The sequence below is a fragment of the Tetranychus urticae genome, chromosome 1 (assembly GCF_039701765.1).
Source record: "Tetranychus urticae isolate SD_2017Ah chromosome 1, NJAU_TeUrti_SD_1.0, whole genome shotgun sequence".
Taxonomy (NCBI): domain Eukaryota; kingdom Metazoa; phylum Arthropoda; class Arachnida; order Trombidiformes; family Tetranychidae; genus Tetranychus; species Tetranychus urticae.
In genome coordinates this window covers 24,256,323-24,274,562 of record NC_142958.1, presented here as the reverse complement: position 1 = coordinate 24,274,562, position 18,240 = coordinate 24,256,323, and the positions used below count along the sequence as shown (strand labels likewise).

At 32.4% G+C, this 18,240-nt stretch overlaps 6 protein-coding genes across 7 annotated transcripts; 4 read left to right on the top strand and 2 right to left on the bottom strand.

The window, feature by feature from the left end:
• Positions 1-300: 300 nt before the first annotated feature.
• LOC107362287 (uncharacterized) lies at positions 301-2,303 on the top strand. Its single transcript, XM_015929309.3, has 5 exons — positions 301-509; positions 569-672; positions 722-812; positions 926-1,698; positions 1,774-2,303. Exons 1-5 carry the CDS (start codon positions 474-476, stop codon positions 2,030-2,032), a joined length of 1,263 nt encoding a protein of 420 aa, XP_015784795.1. The 5' UTR covers positions 301-473; the 3' UTR covers positions 2,033-2,303.
• A 416-nt stretch (positions 2,304-2,719) lies between these two features.
• LOC107362677 (rho guanine nucleotide exchange factor 7-like) lies at positions 2,720-5,038 on the top strand. The gene is made up of 3 exons (XM_015929784.3): positions 2,720-3,235; positions 3,316-3,410; positions 3,478-5,038. Exons 1-3 carry the CDS (start codon positions 2,858-2,860, stop codon positions 4,883-4,885), a joined length of 1,881 nt encoding a protein of 626 aa, XP_015785270.1. The 5' UTR covers positions 2,720-2,857; the 3' UTR covers positions 4,886-5,038.
• Positions 5,039-5,277: 239 nt separating this feature from the next.
• LOC107362675 (sulfhydryl oxidase 2) lies at positions 5,278-8,590 on the bottom strand. Of its 2 annotated transcripts, XM_089270432.1 has the most exons (5): positions 8,255-8,590; positions 8,066-8,164; positions 7,205-7,919; positions 6,972-7,123; positions 5,278-6,681 (listed from the first exon to the last, which is right to left on the bottom strand). In XM_089270432.1, the coding sequence occupies exons 3-5, from the start codon at positions 7,805-7,807 to the stop codon at positions 5,547-5,549; spliced, it is 1,890 nt and encodes a 629-aa protein (XP_089126558.1). In that variant the 5' UTR covers positions 7,808-7,919; positions 8,066-8,164; positions 8,255-8,590; the 3' UTR covers positions 5,278-5,546. The 2 variants fall into 2 exon arrangements, with proteins under 2 accessions (XP_089126558.1, XP_025016638.1); XM_025160870.2 differs by having other exon boundaries at positions 8,066-8,269.
• A 611-nt stretch (positions 8,591-9,201) lies between these two features.
• On the top strand, positions 9,202-16,472 carry LOC107362585 (vacuolar protein sorting-associated protein 18 homolog; the record flags this gene model as incomplete). The annotated part of the gene is made up of 14 exons (XM_015929681.3): positions 9,202-9,290; positions 9,359-9,468; positions 9,536-9,612; positions 10,064-10,078; positions 12,610-12,711; positions 12,781-12,848; positions 12,912-13,021; positions 13,089-13,530; positions 13,602-13,777; positions 13,858-14,335; positions 14,416-14,734; positions 14,817-14,984; positions 15,045-15,206; positions 15,299-16,472. Coding segments are annotated over 14 exons (3,279 nt in total), but the record flags the coding sequence as incomplete, so codon positions are not given.
• LOC107362588 (uncharacterized) lies at positions 9,965-11,818 on the top strand. The gene is made up of 4 exons (XM_015929686.3): positions 9,965-10,107; positions 10,383-10,640; positions 10,715-11,356; positions 11,429-11,818. The coding sequence occupies exons 1-4, from the start codon at positions 10,084-10,086 to the stop codon at positions 11,546-11,548; spliced, it is 1,044 nt and encodes a 347-aa protein (XP_015785172.1). The 5' UTR covers positions 9,965-10,083; the 3' UTR covers positions 11,549-11,818.
• Positions 15,751-18,114, bottom strand: LOC107362586 (intraflagellar transport protein 74 homolog). The gene is made up of 2 exons (XM_015929683.3): positions 17,540-18,114; positions 15,751-17,471 (listed from the first exon to the last, which is right to left on the bottom strand). The coding sequence occupies exons 1-2, from the start codon at positions 18,112-18,114 to the stop codon at positions 16,451-16,453; spliced, it is 1,596 nt and encodes a 531-aa protein (XP_015785169.1). The 3' UTR covers positions 15,751-16,450.
• Positions 18,115-18,240: the final 126 nt, after the last annotated feature.

The following is an 18,240-nucleotide window of genomic DNA, read 5'->3' as shown; positions in this document are numbered from 1 at the left end:
TTTGATTATGCCATTATTTAAATTGCGATATTGAGCATACTTTGAACACCTTGACGCTGTCAACCCACGACAGTCTCGTTCAATCCAACCTTTCTAACCCATTAATTTTCTTGTGAATATTTGAATGACAGTTTGCAATTGACTAATTGTGTCTGTGTGTTGCTAATTGTTTTTCACTGACTAACTTCTCAGACTATCAAAAATGCATTTTCAACGTTTACAATGCTTTATAATTAAAGGCAAAGTAAACATCTAAAATACACATTCAAGCTATTTAGCATTACAACAATTAAAGAAATATTTGTTTATGTCAAATGGACCAGACATATTGGATATAAATTTCATATAATTTTAATAGTTTTAAAATTTATTGGCAAATTGTAATATCAAGTCAATTTTCATTAAGGTTTCACAGTGATCATTACAAAAAATTAATAACTTCATAAACGGTTTGCAAGTTGTGGTTTAAAACAATGGAACCAACGAATCTTTCAGTCGGTGTTTTTACAGTAAGTAAGGATTGATCTTCACAAACGTATTGAATAAAACACTGATTTATTTGCTTTAGTTGCCGTTTTCTGACGGATTTATCGAGGAAGATGGTCAAATTGTTCCTGGTCTTAAGTCTCTGAAAGAGATTGCATCTCTAACGGCTGATTATGGTCCTTTCAAGTAACTCTTCAGTCAAGTTTATCATTTAACATTTTTAACCATTTTTTAGTTTGAAATTTCATTTACCAGAAACTGGTCAATTGGGTGTGCTTACAGAAACTGGTTATCATGATGGTGTTTTGGGTTTGATGCAAGAAGGGGTAAGTTCATAACAATTACATTTTTTTAATTGTTATTTCATTACTTTGAGCAATTAAGTAAACGCTCGTAAATATTAATCAATATTGCTTGTTCTTGACTTTTACTCAACCAGAAAATTGATGTGTGCTTCATACCATTATCATTGAGCATACAGAGACCTCCAGGTCGATTCTCGCAGGTTATATCCGAAGAGGATTACCTTATCAGTAGCATACGGAATACAATTGACGATACTTCAGCTGTTGTTTCGAGTTTAATCTCAATCTATTCAATCCCCGTCCTGGTTGCTATATTAGCCATATTCATATTGGAATTGGCTGCTGTTAAATATTTCAATATAAAGTCTTTATTCACAGTTATTTATAAAACGTTTGTTATCTCATTTAACCAGCATTTAACTAATCGTTCATCATTGCTTTGTTTCACCCAAATGATTATCTTGATGATTCCTTTATACATTTTTGGTGCTGCTTTCAATACCCAAACCATTGTTGGGAATAACGATGTTAAAATTGAAACTCTGAGAGATATTGTTGATTACGATAAATCGCCATTCTTTATCGAGGGATTGTCAATGTACGACTTATTTGCAGCCAAAGTAACCAGAGACTATGGAGATGTTTTTGAAAAGGCCAAAGCTGAAGGACTTGACCAGCCATTTGAATTAGGACCAATACCCTTCATGAAAGAAGAGAAGGATAAAATGTGTACTTTCCTTTCTGGTAAAAGTAAAAAACTTGCTCAGATTGCTATCTCTTCAAATGGATTTCTGGAAGCTAATCAGGAGTTATATTTCTCAGAACGGCCTTTTCATAAATCTTTACAAGCTATTCTTGTCGACTTCAATTTTTTTGAAAACTCCAACTTCGCTAAGCTCAATAAAGTGTAAGTTTAATCTGTGTTTCATATTTGAATATACAATCTGACTATAATATCTGACTTTGCATTTGAACTCTACAGAATCATAAGGTCCTTTGAGAGTGGAATCACCGAAAAAAACCTAAACGAAGCTTACATTGATTTCTTGCTGAACTTTTATTACCTGACCAAGTTTGATTTTTACAAGAATCGTAAATCAAATGATCTGAGTTGGAAATCATTGAATTGGAATGGATTCAATCAAATATGCTACATATTCATTGGATCTCTAATCTTTGTGACAGTTATTCAACTTATTGAAATAATTATAGTCAAACTTATCCCTGTGCTTATCAAATAATTATCTTATTTTTATTTAAATTATTCAAAGTTACAGACAAGAATTATTTTAATCATCAAGCATTGAGTTAAACAATTATATAATTTGTGAAAGTTTTACTTTTAATGCATTACAATTTAGTTTGTAGCAATTTCTCAATTAATCAGCTTGATGATATACAAATATTGATGCTATTGTGATAGTTATTATACATTTATCTATAATAATGGTCAATGATAACGAGAGATAGATGCTTAATAAATATAAATAGCAATTGTAACTTCTGTTTCAGCTAATTGTTAATCAATAAAATTTGCACCAAATGTATCGATTTTAATCTATTTCACATCTACAATCATTGAACCGCTCATTTTATTGCTAAAAATTCATCTTTTGATATTTTTAAGTGCTTCGAAATATTTCAATCGCACTTTTGCTTATCAGGGATTTATCAGGAATTACAGGGATGTACTTGTCAGTTTATACAGTCAATATTCCCATTATGCTACATTATCATAATTACGGAGTCAACAGATTTATTATTTATCATATTTATCATTGTAAGATTTAATTAGAATTCATAAAATCAAAAATATTGTTAGCCAGATATTGATAAAACACCTAAAAGGAATATTTTATTGAGAAAATCAAGAAATTGTTTCATGTTTAAAATAAATGCGCCTAAACCATCTCCATAGTGATTGTTTAAAGAGCAACATTGTTGCTGCGACAAGATACAATGGGTTGGTTCAACCAACGCATATGATCGAGCTAATTTACAGCATTTTAATTTGTTTTTATTAATAAGTCAGTTTTTTTGGTCTAATTTAACTCATAAGCGGAACAATGTCTACTGTAATAGGATCCAAAGAGGAGACTGATGTTTCGCCAAACCAAGATACCAATGAAACTCGGTCTGTGTTAACTTCAAGTGATAGTGGATATATTTCCAATAAAAATTATCTCAAAATTGTCAAAGCTATCTACCCATTCAAAGGTGCCAATAATGACGAATTATGCTTCCAAAAGGACGATTTAATTATTTTAACACAAACACCTGAAGGTGGTTGGTATGAAGGAACTCACTTAGCCAAAAGGATCACCGGTTGGTTTCCTGCTGGTTATGTTACACCTCTTCATCCAGACCATGCACATTCTCTTCTTGATCAACAATTTATTGATACTTTTAATAAAGATCACAATCTTCAATCTAATCGAACCTCTGTAAGTCAAATGATGTTTAACTCTTTTGATTTATCATTTGCTCGCCAATATTTAACAAATAACTGTCTCTTTTTTATTAGGTTTTTAGTGATTTGATCGAGACGGAAAAAAATTATGTCGCCGAACTACAAAATGTCCTGCAAACATACCTTTTGCCTTTACAAAAGTCACAAATGTAAGTTAAAATGTAACTGATTATTTTATCATTATCCTTAACTATTTATTTTTGTTTTTAATTATAGCTTATCCAAAGAGGAAACTGAGTTGACTGTTGAATGCTATAAAACAGTTATTGAGACTCATAGTAAATTTTGTGAGGCTCTTGAAGCGGTCCGAGAGGAAAATAAAGACTTGAGGATTGGTGGGTGCTTTATGAGCCATGCAACAGCCATCAAAGAAGTTCACTTCAACTATTGCTCAATCCATCCTAAATTCGTGCATCTTATTGAATTACAAACAGAAAAAGTTTGTAACTTACTGAAAGAAACTTTGGGCAATCAACCAAATACTACTAATTATTTAATTCTAATCACCAGCGGATTAAGTTTAACATTCAGACACCTTGACAAATATCCATCCTATCTACAAGAATTGCAAAGATACACTAATGATGCTCATCCTGATCGTGGGGATATACAAAGAGCTAGTTTCATATTCAGAGAGCTAGTCACATCTTGTTTGCAACTTCGTCGCCAAAAAGAAATGGAATTGGAAGTAATGTTAGGCAACGTTCGTAATTGGCCAACATCCACTGATCCTATTGAAAGTTTAGGTTCTGTCTGTCATATGGGTCCAGTAACTGTACTACAGTCACCTCAATCTTCAGAGACAGTTAAAAAAGATCGATACCTTGTATTGTTTCCTGCCTGTTTGGTGATTCTCTCAGTTAGTGATGAAATGACTTCTTTTGTTTATGAGGATAAGTTATTGCTAATGAATGTAACTTTACCTCGTTTACCTGATATTCAAAGCACTAAAACTACATTTCATTTGCTGGTTGCCGATCCTAATTCTGAGGATACCGGTAAATATGTATTGTCCTGCGTTAATCCTGAAGATATTAGAAAGTGGATCAGTATGATGCATAAATGTAAAAGTAAACTTGAAAGCAAAGGCTTAGAAACACCGTTGAAAGAAATTCGAGCTAGTCCAATCCATCATGCTATTGCATCTGAAAGTCCAATGACTCCTGTTCATATGGAAAACAATCGAAGCAAGTATTGGGCTTGGAAAAGTCTTTTACCTCACCCACCTATACGTATTTCGGGTTCTAGCAGTGATTTCGATGGTTCAAGTACTTTGAGTCGAGATGCGTTAAGCAAAATAAATTTGGAAGGAGATGTTAGTCAAGCCAATGATATGGCAATTCTCCAAGTCATCGAAGCTTACTGTCAAAGTAATCGAGCAAAAATGGCCAATGCAACTCCACTTCAACCGATCCGAGATATTGATAAGCATATTTTTGGTAAAATGGGTGATCAGTCTATTGCCGAAGATAAACAATCGATAAATTTGTCAACCATTGTGGATGACGTTAAAGGTCTGAAACTCCAATTAGAATCTCTGAATAGTTGGTTCAAAAAAGAACGCCAGTCAAGAAAAAGATTAGCTGCCAAAGTAGATTCTCTCGCATCTATGATTTACAAGTAATTTAAAGTTTTCATCGAAACAATTTTTTTAAATTAATCTAATCAACTTCAGACTATTTTTGAACACGAATTTGTGACTAGAATGGTTTCATTCAAAAGGAGACAAGATGAAGAGTTAATGGTAAAATTTATAATAAATTATTAATTCGATCATAATCTGTTAATTGAGTTGACGCTTCAGAAAGCATGAATATATTCTTTCTACATCGAATCAATTGAACACTATTTGTTCTAATTTGAATCGCTCAAAATAACCTAAATCGATATTTTCAAATATAAACCTTCTACGAATTTTGAATTTAAGATAATATTGTAAATTAATATTTTAACAGAAAAATTGTGTTCAGCTAACACCATGACAAGTTTTTTTTCAATAATTGTAACAATTCTTAATTTAGATAGATTCTTTTCTTACTCATAAATAATTTATAAGCATTTTTTACTGTTAAAAATCAATAAGATCACTATCATTGCAATTATAAATGTAAAATAACAAATTTCTTATAATAAAAAGATAAACATAAAGAAATAAAATATGGTTCTGCGTTTCACAAGCGTTTGATTTAAGTCACAAGAACTAATTGTGAATTGATGAATTGAGTTCTTAAATAAATTTTTTGTACCAACATTAATCTCATTTCTGATTCATTTTTTTCTCGTTTTTAAAGAGCCATTGGATATCGAAATTTGTGTTCTTTACGGCGTCTTTTCCTAATAGAAAGTATAAAACAGAATGTCAACAGCATACAAGAAGTAATAACATACAAAAGTAAGCATAAACTAATATCCATTCTGTTGAGAATAACATTTGGCCAGGTCCAGAGATTGCCAACATGTTGAAAATCATGATCATATGATTCAAAGGCAGGATTAGAATTAATAAAATCACTTTTAGATGGTTTCAGATGGGATTTAAGTCCTATCAGATTATCACTTTGATAGCGAGTTAGAAGAAAATTAAATGTTTGAGTCTCATTGAAACGAAGTCCATCAGAAGTCCAACAAGTATTACAAACAGATGTTGGTGGATACTGTGTTTTTGGATGAACTGGATCTTCCGTTAAATCTTTTGCTAAGCGCCTATTAACAATATTATGAGCTCTCCACAACCAGAGAATTGAACCGTTTGGATTAATTAAACTAGATTCCATATTAGAAGACATTTCTCTAAAATGTTTGGCACATTCAGCACAAGAGAAAAAGTTGGTTATGTAATCTCGCATAGTGTATAAAACTCTGTGATCATTTGGTTCACCGTTTGTCTTGATATATTCGTTAACAGTCAACGTGTGAAATAATAACCACAATGAACAAGGGTAGCCACGAAAACCTGGCTCACTGCCTTGACATGTAATCCAATTTTGCGGCTTCGGAAATGGATTATGTTGGTTTAATTTATCCAGAACAGAGGTGAAATCATCCATTTCCAATCCATGGACTTGGGTGGATAACCATTTTGATAAAGATGTTATAAAAATTTTGGGTGAATCTGAATCGAATGGAAAATAATCATCCAAAATTGAGATAAAGCTTTTCAAAATTTGCAATTTGTGCGAATCTAAACTTTTGTGTAAAGGTATTTGCTTGTATAACGTCTCGCGGATGGATAGATACAAATCCGACAGGTGAATGTTATCTGTAGGCTTTAATTTAGGCGCAACAAGTTGATTTTTCAGTCTCTCTTGAAAGGCTTTAGAAGATGATGATGACGATTCTATTTCCTTGTAAGTTAAATTGTATTCAGACATTATTGTTTCGACTGTAACCTTACGATGATCGGGACCAAGTTCATCGGGTCTAGAAACAAAAAGAAATGTTATTAGCCACTATATAGAAAATTTGAAAATAAAAGAACACTAAACGTGCATAATTTACGATAATTGTGACAGTTAAATTAATCCTAATTCTAAATCTAAAACGCTTAAAATATAATTGTTTACACTTTTATGCATCAATGATTAATTCGAGAATCTAAATAATCTGATCTTTAACTAAACATCATACAATTAAACACTGATAAAATCTTTTCAACGTATAATATTTTCAGAGTAACAAATATGCTATAAATATTTCTTCCTGTAATTCACCTTTTAAATATCACAGGTTTTCCATCTTTCGAGATCTTTAATATCACCGGAAGAAGGAGAGGAGATTCGTTGAGTTGATTTAACCAAGAATGTCCCGTTTTGATTCTTCTCACAATAACACTATCCAAAAATGGTGACAAATCCAAAATGACCTGAAAAGACAAAAGTGATATTCAAAATATAATTAGTCTGAAGATTAACATGAAATCGGAGTCTTCTAATTTTCAAGTTACTTCTCTTCCTAAATGTGATTTTTCCCCTTCAACCAATATTAAAATATCTCTATCCAATGCTGCCTTGGTTATATTTGTCAACTCTTCAGGATTTCCAGGATCAAAATAATTAAGATTAGGCCAATTTTGTGGAACACCATGAGACCATGACCCATGCAACCAGTTCAAATAATCATGTCTCAAAGATTCTACATTCCCAATGTTTGTAGTTAAGGGTTGGCCGTTAATTTTGAAGTCATAATTGTGCCAAAAATAGCGAACACTGGGAAATAAATTGATATTATAGTCGCTGCAAAGTTTAACATTTGAATCTTCTGCACAATCAATAGCAGCAACTCGGACCACGGATGACCAATGACGAATATCTTTTGCAAATGCTTTCCAGGTCGGAGCAAAACGGACACAATGGCCACACCAAGAATTATAAAATTCGACTATAAAAGTATTGTTTTGATGAAAAATAATCTGTGAAAAATTTGAGCTTCCTAAAATGATAAGCCCAGGTTCATTTCCATTGTACAAGATAGGAATGCCATTAATCAGCGTCAACAAGGTGGTAATGATGAATGAACAGATGAGTTGATGAATGAAAACAGGCTTCATATTTGATTAATGTGATTTGGAAAAATATTTAAATATGAGGAAACAAGTTGTTTTTTCATCGGATAGATCAAATTTGTAATCCAATAGCGACAATAATAAATCCACATAATCACTTAATCACGGGTAAGGGAAGTAAAGAAGAAAATAAAAATAAAAATTAGTATAAAGTCAAAAAATACAAGCATATTGGATTAAATTATAATGATGAGTAGCATATTTTGAATAAAATAGTCCACTATAAATGTATTGAGTACTTACATTACATTTTATTTCCACTTGTAACCATTTAAAATCCTTAATTTGGAAAATACTGATATCAAATAGAAGAATTGTATTTTTCTTTTCATTGAGTAGCATCTAATGACCAAATTTTAAACATGATCAAGTAATTAAGAAACACATTAAAGGCTTAAAAAATAGAAAATTAAAATTTAAGAAGAACCATACTTGTAGCAGTTTTTTGGAAAACAGCTGAAGTCTCTATCTTATCCTTTCAAACCAGAAGCGCAACCATGGATTTGCACTACATTACAATTTTCAATCCATAATCTTGTTGAACATAATTGTGAACAATTCCAAATAGATTGTGATCAATTTTTGACAATTTTATATCAGGTTAACAAGATATAATTATTGTTTCTTTAAACAAACCGTCAACAATCAGTACTGCTGATTTAGTAGTTATTATTAGTTTTAAAAAAATAATCATACAACTCATAAAAATGTACTACTGACAGGTAACTGGCTTTAGTTGGTGTAAACATCGCTACTTTTTTTGAGTAGCAAAACCAAATTTTGATTGTCAAAAGAAGGTGCCTTGACCACGATCTTTAAAATTAACTTTTCGATTCAGTTTTTTGGTCAAATTGCTCAATCGCCCTGTCTTTCACGGCTTAACCAAATCAGATCTTCATAAAATTATACTCACATCATTTGTCAATGTTATCTCCTATTGAAGATAATCAGTCTAGTAAAATTCATAATCAACTACCCTTAAAGTTTGTAATATTCAATTTCAATAGATATATCTAAAATGTTGAATTAACTGTTGAATTGTCTTATCAAACAGATGTGCCTGATTAACCTTTGTAATCTTGCAATTTAATAAAGTCCCCTTCTATTGACTTGAGATTTACATTGAGATTGTAGGTCGACAAAGTTATCTCATTCTTATTTTGTTAAATTAATGTAATATTTTTAGATCTTGTTAGTGTTATAAGTAGTAGATTATTTGTATTTTTTCATTAATTTTTTGACCAAACACCGTTTCGTGATTTAGGATTGTTATCAATTCTAAAGCTGGCTATTAACTTGGACAATATGGACAACCATTAATCAGGCCAAAGGTATGTTTCTTGCTTGTTTTGATCAAACAGCTGTTTTGCTAAATTGATTTTTCATCTTTTTTTGTATTGATTATTGGAGTGTACGAAGATGAAGAAGGGAAACCTCCGATATTCAAGAGACATAAGATAAACTTCGCGTAAGATTCTATTTCTTTGTTTTCAATTCGTTGCATATTTTTTAATTTTATGTATTCATTCATTATAGACCTGAAGATGTCATCACACATTTAGCTGTCAGTAATAACCAGATGATTTTGGCGATGAGAAACAAGAAGCTACTCAGAATTGATTTAATGAATCCAGATCAGCCCATAGGTATTTTCATAAACCCACTTATTGTATATCAATATCATATTTCTCCTATTATATTTTATCTCATCAGAAATCGAATTGGCTCAATTTCTTGGGGATAAATCTCAAATGGCTAAACTGCATCAGCTCAACTATACGCTCAGAGTGGTAAGAGTTTTGACGAAGTTGCATTGAAATTTATGCAACTTAAAGATCAAGAAGTTCTTAAAAAATTTCTCAAATGTAAACTTAATGTTTTGCCATCAAGCAATCAATCGCTGTTTCTGACAATTTTATTATCGATGACTTTTGAACACGAAATTAATTAGTCTCTTTGTTAGTGTGGTTGACTAGGCATTGCTAATCATAGATCGCTCTTTTTACCGCTTTTTGTGCTCTTAAAGAGATCAAAACGTGTCGCATTGAGTCAGTGTTTGACTTAAATATCCCACCAAGTTTACTAGTTACTTGGTAACCAAACGCCTAGTCTCTGCCGGAGGCTAACTTTTTACCCGAATAAAACAATCTTTGGAGGGACCTTTTGTTTTTAATTTGTTTTTGTCTTCAATTTGTTATGTTCTTAAAGTAAGAAAATTAATTATTTTTATAATACTTTTAGCTTTCCATTCAATTAAAATCATGAACAGAGATAAGAATGCTCAGGTAAGAATCATTTTTTTAAATTTGTATCTTCAACTCTAAACTCATTTTTATGTTCTCGCCGGTTATAGACTCAACTTTCTCAAAATCTTAAATGATGTTGTTGCATGTTGATGTATATGATTTAATTTGGTTAAATTCTGATAAGTACTTTCTTTCGCTGAAAGCTTGTTTAGAGAACCGCAAAAATTGTGCCCAATATTTTCCAAAATCTAAAACGTTTTTAACTTCTATCTCTTAACTGTTCTAACTTTTTTCTTTTGAACTTTTTCCAACAGTTTGAAGACTCTAATGCAAATAATGATGCGCTCCGGGACTGTTCTGGTGATGAAGGTTCAGCAATAGAGGATGATGCTCCAGAAAGTTTTCGAGTTCCCCTTAGATCAGAGCCACCCTTGGAGACATTCCCGGATTTACTGAGAGTACCAACGAGTACAACAAACAATTCAGTAACTGAAGATGATACACCTGAAAGTTTAGTTTCTGCTCCTGTTCAGCCATTCAGGCCAACTGTTTCAATTTCAAAGTCTGTCTACGTAAGTTAATTTTGGTTGTTTGCTCTTTTTGGTTCGCTTTAAAAAAATTAAATTCATTTCTGTTTTCTTTTTAGAGACCATTCACTTCCAATCTTCTGAATCCGTCATTATCTAATAATGTTCAAACAAGTGAAGGCGCTTCTAATTTTAACAGGGCCTTCATTGGCCCTGATATATCTCAGGTTGAACCAGCCAATTCAACCATTCAAATATCTAGAATACCTCAAACTTCTAGCTCATCTAGAGGCTCATCTACACCAGCTCCACTAATGTTTCATCCAAGACCACTTCCACCTTTACCAGTTGGCTCAAATCTCGATGACTCAAGTCTACCTCCTAGACATCAACCTGGATCTAGTATTACAAACGAAGTCACGAATCGGATAGCTAATCATCCACATCGTAGTCCAATCAACTGTCTGAATCTTTCCTCTGCTCTATATTCAACTCTTGACTCTAATCCTTCATCATCTTCATCATCTTTATCATCTGCTCTGGCCCCTATAAATGATGCAATAGCTCGTGTTCAATCTTCCATCGACGCATTAAGTCGGGATGTGAATGAAAGATTTGCTGCTTTAGAGAATCGACTTGACTCATTAACTTCGCTATCAAATCTAGGTGCCAGTTTTAACATAAATTCCTCAGATTATACTAATGGCTCTGGGGAAATCGGATCAGATTCACTGAAAAAAATCATCAAAGAACAGAGACAGGTTTGTTTTCCCTCGTTTACCTTAGCTAACTTTTCTCAAGATCTAATTCCTTATTTTTCTATTATCCAAAAGGAGTTACAAAACGAACGTCAAGAATTTCTACTATCATTTGCTAATGCTTTGAAATTCGCTGCTGAATCGTCGACCCAAGGGGAAGCGTCTGTCTCTAAGACCAATGGTACTGGACATTGACAAAATTTCTTCAATAATTCAAAGAATCAACAAGATTTTTTACAAGAAAAATTCATCCAACGAATCGCCTTTCTTTAATTAAACCGAATTTAATTTTAATTTCCGAGACTATTGCCGTTCAATCTACCATTCTGACTATAAGTCAGCCATTTCCACTACAATCTCCAGGATTATTGATCAGAGAACCAGCATATTTTAAAACTACTTTCAATAATCACCCTAAATCAAAAAAGTACAAATGATGCTAATAAATGTTTAAATAATCAACAACACTACAGTCTCAAGATAAAATTTGTTTGTGAAAAATTTGAGCTTCATAGAATGATAAGCCCAGGTTGATTTCCAGTGTATTATTTTTAGTTTTAAAAAATCATAAAATAATCATACAACTCATACAAATGTACTACTGACAGGTAACTGGCTTTAGTTGGTGTAAACATCGCTACTTTTTTTCAGTACCAAAACCAAATTTTGATTGTCAAAAGAAGGTGCCTTGACCACGATCTTTAAAATTAACTTTTCGATTCAGTTTTTTGGTCAAATTGCTAAATCGCCCTGTTTTTCATGGCTTAACCAATCAGATCTTCATAAAATTATACTCACCTCATTTGTCAATGTTGTCTTCTACTGAAGATAATCAGTATAGTAAAATTCATAATCAACTATCCTTAAGATTTTATAATAATATACAGTTTCAATAGATTTATCTAAAATGTTGAATTGTCTTATCAAACAGATGTGCCTGATTAACCTTTGTAATTTTGCAATTTAATAAAGCTCCCTTCCATTGACTTGAGATTTAGGTCGAGAAAGTTATCTCATTCTTATTTTGTTAAATTAATGTAACATGTTTAGATCTTAGTGTTTTTAGTTGTATATAATTTATATATTTTCTTAAGTTTTTCGACCAAACACTGTTCCGTGATTCAGACTTGATATCAGTTCTAAAGCTGGCTATCAACTTAGCTTTCAAATGTAATCACCATTCCAGGTTATTGTTATTGCCTTATCCTCCGGGTCTTTTTCAATGTGTTAGCAAACTGTTAATTATTATTTGATTGCTTATCTCTCATTTTGAAATTATGTTGTTGTTTGATCAATATGATGAAGAATCATCTTCTTCATTCACTAGACAATATGGACAACCATCAATCAGGCCAAAGGTATGTTTCTTGCTTGTTTTGATCAAACAGCTGTTTTGCTAAATTGACTTTTCATCTTTTTTTGTATAGATTATTGGAGTGTACGAAGATGAAGAAGGGAAACCTCCGATATTCAAGAGACATAAGATAAACTTCGCGTAAGATTTTATTTGTTTTCAATTCGTTGCATATTTTTAAATTTATGTATTCATTCATTATAGACCTGAAGATGTCATCACACATTTAGCTGTCAGTAACAACCAGATGATTTTGGCGATGAGAAACAAGAAGCTACTCAGAATTGATTTAATGAATCCAGATCAGCCCATAGGTATTTTCATAAACCCACTTATTGTATATCAATATCATATTTCATCTATTATATTTTATTTCATCAGAAATCGAATTGGCTCAATTTCTTGGGGATAAATCTCAAATGGCTAAACTGCATCAAGTCTATTTGTCGCCTAGTGGGAAACATTCTCTGCTCAGTTTTGCTGCAGATTTGAAAAATTTAGTTCCATTTGATAATCTTTATTTATCAAAGAAGATTCATCAAGCAAGTAAATTAAAAGGATATTTAATCACAGCAATAGGATGGAATTTTGCCCACGAAAAGGACAGTACCACTAGCAATATTCTCATTGGAACCAGTAAAGGTTTAGTGTTTGAAACTGAACTCGCCCCAGATGAGACAAAATGGTTGATGAACACCAGTCTGGAGAGATATTTTAACCAAGTTTTTGACGCCGGCACTGAGTCTGGTCCTATCACTGGTATACAATTCCATCGCATTTCTGGTAGCGATTCAACATGCTTAATTCTTATTACAACTGCCAAGTAAGTTGTCAATCGTTAATGTTTTAGCAGCAATAAACATGAACAAAGTAATAATAATAGTTCTTTTTTAGTCGTTTATATCAATTTATTGGAAAAACTGGCTCTAATTCTGATGGACCTAACTTAGTCAATATATTTAGCACAAGTGCCGGCCAATGTCGAGATATGCCTGGAAATCTAGGTTTTAGTAAACTAGATTTTTATTTCAACTCCGCTTTGACCCCTGAAACTTTTGGATGGCTTACGGGTAATTAAAAACTGCTTGCGAAAATCTGTAAATAATTTATTACATAAAAATTACTCATGAGTTTTCTTTTTTCTATCCAGAGCCTGGAATTACATATGGAAAAATTTCCTACGAACCTCCGATGTCTTTAAACACAGTATTTAAAGATTCCTTTGTTTTGCCTTACGCTGACGATAATCACCATCCAAATGATTCCGTATCCGCAAACAAAGAAAAACCATTAGGAATTGTTTTAACTAAATTTCATATTCTAGTATTATTCAAAAATCTCTTGAGAGTTATTTGTGTTCTTTCTCAAGAAATTGTCTTGGAAGATAAATTTACTGAAGCATGTGGCTCGGTTATTGGAATTGCGAAGGATTTAGTCAGAGGAACTATCTGGGTTCATTTTGAGCTAGCAGTTTATCGTTACAAGATAACTGAAGAAGATCGATTCATCTGGAAAATTTATTTAGCTAAAAAGGATTTCAAAAATGCTAAAATATTTGCAAACAAAGACCCGATCAAAATGGATGAAGTTATCTGTGAAGAAGCTCAATACTTTTTAGACAGAAAAGAGTAAGAGTAATGTTCTAAGTAAATTCAATTGATGTAGATATTTTTAATTTCTAATTTTTTGCTTTTTTCTCTCATTGTAGCTACAACAAATCAGCTGAACTATACGCTCAGAGTGGTAAGAGTTTTGACGAAGTTGCATTGAAATTTATGCAACTTAAAGATCAAGAAGCTCTTAAAAAATTTCTCAAATGTAAACTTAATGTTTTGCCATCAAGCAATCAATCGCAAATTGATCTCATCACCGTTTGGTTAATTGAACTCATCATGAGTCAGATTGGTGAAATTAAAATCTCAAAATACTCTAAATCATTGGAAGAAAATATCGACGAAAACTCTGAAGAAATCCTTACCAAATTAGCGTTTGAGTTCAAGGAGTTACTCAGCATAACAAAAATAAAGGTAAAATTTCTTTTCTTAATTTTATTTTTACTATTTCTTATGAGTTTACAAATAAGAATCTGTTATTATCTTTATTATTTAGGATTGTATTACAAAGAAGAAGAACATTATTTATGAAATTATATTGAGTCAAGGTGATGAGGCATGTTTACTCTTGTTCGCTTCATCAGTCCAAGACTACAAATTTGCCATCAGTTATTTTATTGAAAAAGGTGATTATAACCAGTGCTTGAAAATTTTAGCTGAACAGGTAAGATTAAAAATATACAAATCCTTTGATCTTTTCTCTAATTGTTTGTTTCTTTTCTAGAAAAGCGTCGATTTAATATATCGTTATGGTCCTCTACTAATGCGCCATGTTCCTGCCGAGTTAGTGAAAATCTTAAAAAGTCGTTGCCTGTCTCTTGATTCTGTCAAATTGTTGCCCACTTTAATTCAAAACTCTGACCAAAAAGGCTTCAAGGCTCAACAGGTAATTTATTATTTACAGCATACTAAAATATCTTAATTTTTAAAAGTAAAAACGGACAATTAGACTTAATCATTTTATTTTACCATTTACAGTGCCAAGAAATAATCAGCTACCTTGAACATTGTGTTACGATGGGAATTACAGAGCAAGTTATTCATAATTATCTCATTGCGCTTTATGCGGAACTTGATCCAAATAAGCTTCTATCCTATTTAGAATCTAAGAATTATGCCAATAGGATTGATTATGATCTGAAATATGCTCTGAGAATTTGTTCAGAAAAAGATTTAAAGAACGCATCAGTTATTTTATACACAACAATGGGAGCTTATGAAGAAGCTGTTGACATGGCTTTGTTAGTTGATATGGATTTAGCCAAAAAAACTGCCGATATTCCTCAAATGGACGACGATCTGAGAAGACAATTGTGGCTCAAAATTGCTCGCCATGTAGTTGAAGAGAAAGGAGATATTCAACAAGTTAGCCACTTATTAGCTGATTGCAATCTACTCAAGATTGAAGACATTTTACCCTTTTTCCCGGATTTTGTTACCATAAGTCACTTCAAAGATGCTATATGCTCATCTCTCAAAGGTTACTGTCAAAATATTGAAGCTCTTAAAGATGAAATGAAGGAAACTACAGAAAGCTCGGATCAAATCAAAAAAGAAATTCAAAAGTTAAGAAATCGTTTTATTGTTGTTCGCACAGATGATAAATGTTCAATCTGTGGCCACTCAATCCTAAGTCAATCATTCCATGCTTTCCCATGTCGTCATTATTTTCATAAAGTTTGTCTCAATGTTGAGATTAAAAGTTACTTAAGTCCATCTTTGAAAGAAAGGTTAATCAAAGTGTCTAAAGGAGAAAAATTGACCAGCCAATTGCTTGACAAAACATTAACTGATAAGGAAATCAAATCTATCAAAGACAATGATGATCTGGATGAAATCATGCAATCTCAATGTCTCTATTGTGGAGATTTAATGATAGAAAGTATAAATGAACCATTAATCTCTCCAGATGAAAATAACATGGCTTCAATTGGATGGTAAACTGAAATACTTATCACCGAGTATTATGATTATAACGAAATTGCTGTTATAGAAATTTATCAATTTTTAATTTTACATTCCTCTCACAAACTTGTTGCCCTGTAAGTAAAATCTGTATAATGAACAAGATGAATACAATTTCATTTGAAGAAAAACATTTATTTATAACAAAATCCAGATATTAACTAATTAAAATCCAAGTAAATGTTGATTATAACGACTTATCATTTCAAAAACCTGTTTCATCAACCTGCTATTATCAATTTCTCGCAATTTATCAAGATATTCTTCATTACCACAAACCAAATCACTCAGTCTTCGTTCAAAATCTTTGACTTTTTTGTAGATATCATTCTCGTCCAAGTTTATTTTCGCTTTATCGACCAACTTTTCCAGTTCAATTTTATCTTGTCTCAAATGTTTTATGCTCTCCTCGAGTTCTTGTTTCTCAATTTCCAATGACTTCTCTTTCTTAGCAATACCATCTCGAAGGCCCTCCAAGTTGCCATACAAATCTATATCTTTAATCAACGTGTCAATCTTGGTTCGCAAAGATTCCAGCTCTGAATTAATTTTAGACTCCAATTGATCAATCTTATTCAAATCTAACTTCAATTTTCGCTTTTCATCGATTAAAGTCAACCTTGAATCACTACCACTGCTACTTGGTGCACCATCATGTCCACCCTTTAAGGTTTCAATGAATCTTATATATTGACTTGACTTTTCCACAAGATCAGCGATTGATTCCCCAAGTACCGTCATCTTTTCCAGTTCTTTGTTCAAGTTGTCAGAAAAATCGACCAAAAATGCATCAATGGTCGATTCCTTTTTTTTAAGATCACGAAATTTTTCCGCCGTTTCCTTGTCTTCATAAGCTCGTAGAGATGCCTGTTGATCTTCAATGATTCGACGAATTTCTTCAGAGCGACTTTCAAGAATTGAAATCTCTTTATTATCACGTCTAACCTGAGCCAGTAATCGACTTCTTTCATCACCAGTACTTTGGTCAGTGATTAGATCATTCTTTTGACGCTCCAACTCTCGTAATCGATTCAATCCATTGAGAACCTCTTTCCTTATCGATGAGTTTTCACTGCCATTCAGTTCCTCTAAAGTACGCTTTCGTTCAGTTAGTTTGATGATTCTATCTTCTAGTCTATCTGCTTCCAGAGTCAGAGAGCGGTTTATGTTTTCAAGCTCTTCAAATCTGATGAAAATAAAACGCAACATTGAAAATAGATCAATAATTCGAGACAATTGTTTAAAAAAGCTTACCTTTCCTTTTGTTCACTTGTAAATTGTTTTTTCAATACACTCCATTCACTTTCAATTTTCTGTATCTCCTGTTCATCTGAAAGCATTTCATCTTCTTTAGCCTTTTTCTCTTTGTATTTGGACTCCAATTGTTCGGATAACTCTTGATTTTCACTCTTAATACCATTTATGTCTTCCAATACATCAGATGATGTTTCACCAATCCTAAGTCGATCCCAATAATCATTATAAACGGACAACTCAAGAGTTGCCGTTTTCAATTCTCGAGCCAATGTTTCAGCCTTTCGTTGCCACATATTCAATCGAGCTTCTTCGGTAGACATTGAATCACATTCCTTGGAGAGGACAGCAATCTCCATTGTTAATTCATTCATCTTGGCTCTTAGTATTCCCATCCAGTATGTTTTATCCTGTACCATCCGACGTATGGTTGCTGCTGATCTACCTCGACCCGTTTTGGGTGCCATCAGTCCCGTTGAAGTGATGGGTCTAGCGGTGGTTATGGGTCTAGCTGAACTCATTGGTCTATTACCAAGGCGAGAAGACAACACTCTGCTGCTGATAATTGCATCCATTTTTCCTTATATACTTATTTCGACCCTTCAATTTATTTATTTTGGTTCACTCGAAAGAACTCCTTATTTCGATCAACACTTTTACCAATTATTGCATAAAAATCAAATTTAACGAGTCAAACATTT

Excerpts from the sequence above, each read along its gene's own strand:
- LOC107362586 (XM_015929683.3), bottom strand. The coding sequence starts at position 18,114 with ATGGATGCAATTATCAGCAGCAGAGTGTTGTCTTCTCGCCTTGGTAAT. Across the intron at positions 17,472-17,539 it reads ACAAGTGAACAAAAGGAAAG|ATTTGAAGAGCTTGAAAACA; the intron begins GTAAGCTTTTTT and ends TATTTTCATCAG.
- LOC107362588 (XM_015929686.3), top strand. The coding sequence starts at position 10,084 with ATGAACAGAGATAAGAATGCTCAG. Across the intron at positions 10,108-10,382 it reads ACAGAGATAAGAATGCTCAG|TTTGAAGACTCTAATGCAAA; the intron begins GTAAGAATCATT and ends TTTTTCCAACAG. Across the intron at positions 10,641-10,714 it reads CAATTTCAAAGTCTGTCTAC|AGACCATTCACTTCCAATCT; the intron begins GTAAGTTAATTT and ends TTTTCTTTTTAG.
- LOC107362675 (XM_089270432.1), bottom strand. The coding sequence starts at position 7,807 with ATGAAGCCTGTTTTCATTCATCAACTCATCTGTTCATTCATCATTACC. Across the intron at positions 7,124-7,204 it reads AATCACATTTAGGAAGAGAA|GTCATTTTGGATTTGTCACC; the intron begins GTAACTTGAAAA and ends TTGTCTTTTCAG. Across the intron at positions 6,682-6,971 it reads AAACCTGTGATATTTAAAAG|ACCCGATGAACTTGGTCCCG; the intron begins GTGAATTACAGG and ends TTTTGTTTCTAG.
- LOC107362677 (XM_015929784.3), top strand. The coding sequence starts at position 2,858 with ATGTCTACTGTAATAGGATCCAAAGAGGAGACTGATGTTTCGCCAAAC. Across the intron at positions 3,236-3,315 it reads TTCAATCTAATCGAACCTCT|GTTTTTAGTGATTTGATCGA; the intron begins GTAAGTCAAATG and ends CTTTTTTATTAG. Across the intron at positions 3,411-3,477 it reads CCTTTACAAAAGTCACAAAT|CTTATCCAAAGAGGAAACTG; the intron begins GTAAGTTAAAAT and ends TTTTAATTATAG.
- LOC107362287 (XM_015929309.3), top strand. The coding sequence starts at position 474 with ATGGAACCAACGAATCTTTCAGTCGGTGTTTTTACA. Across the intron at positions 673-721 it reads GCTGATTATGGTCCTTTCAA|TTTGAAATTTCATTTACCAG; the intron begins GTAACTCTTCAG and ends ACCATTTTTTAG. Across the intron at positions 1,699-1,773 it reads TTCGCTAAGCTCAATAAAGT|AATCATAAGGTCCTTTGAGA; the intron begins GTAAGTTTAATC and ends TGAACTCTACAG.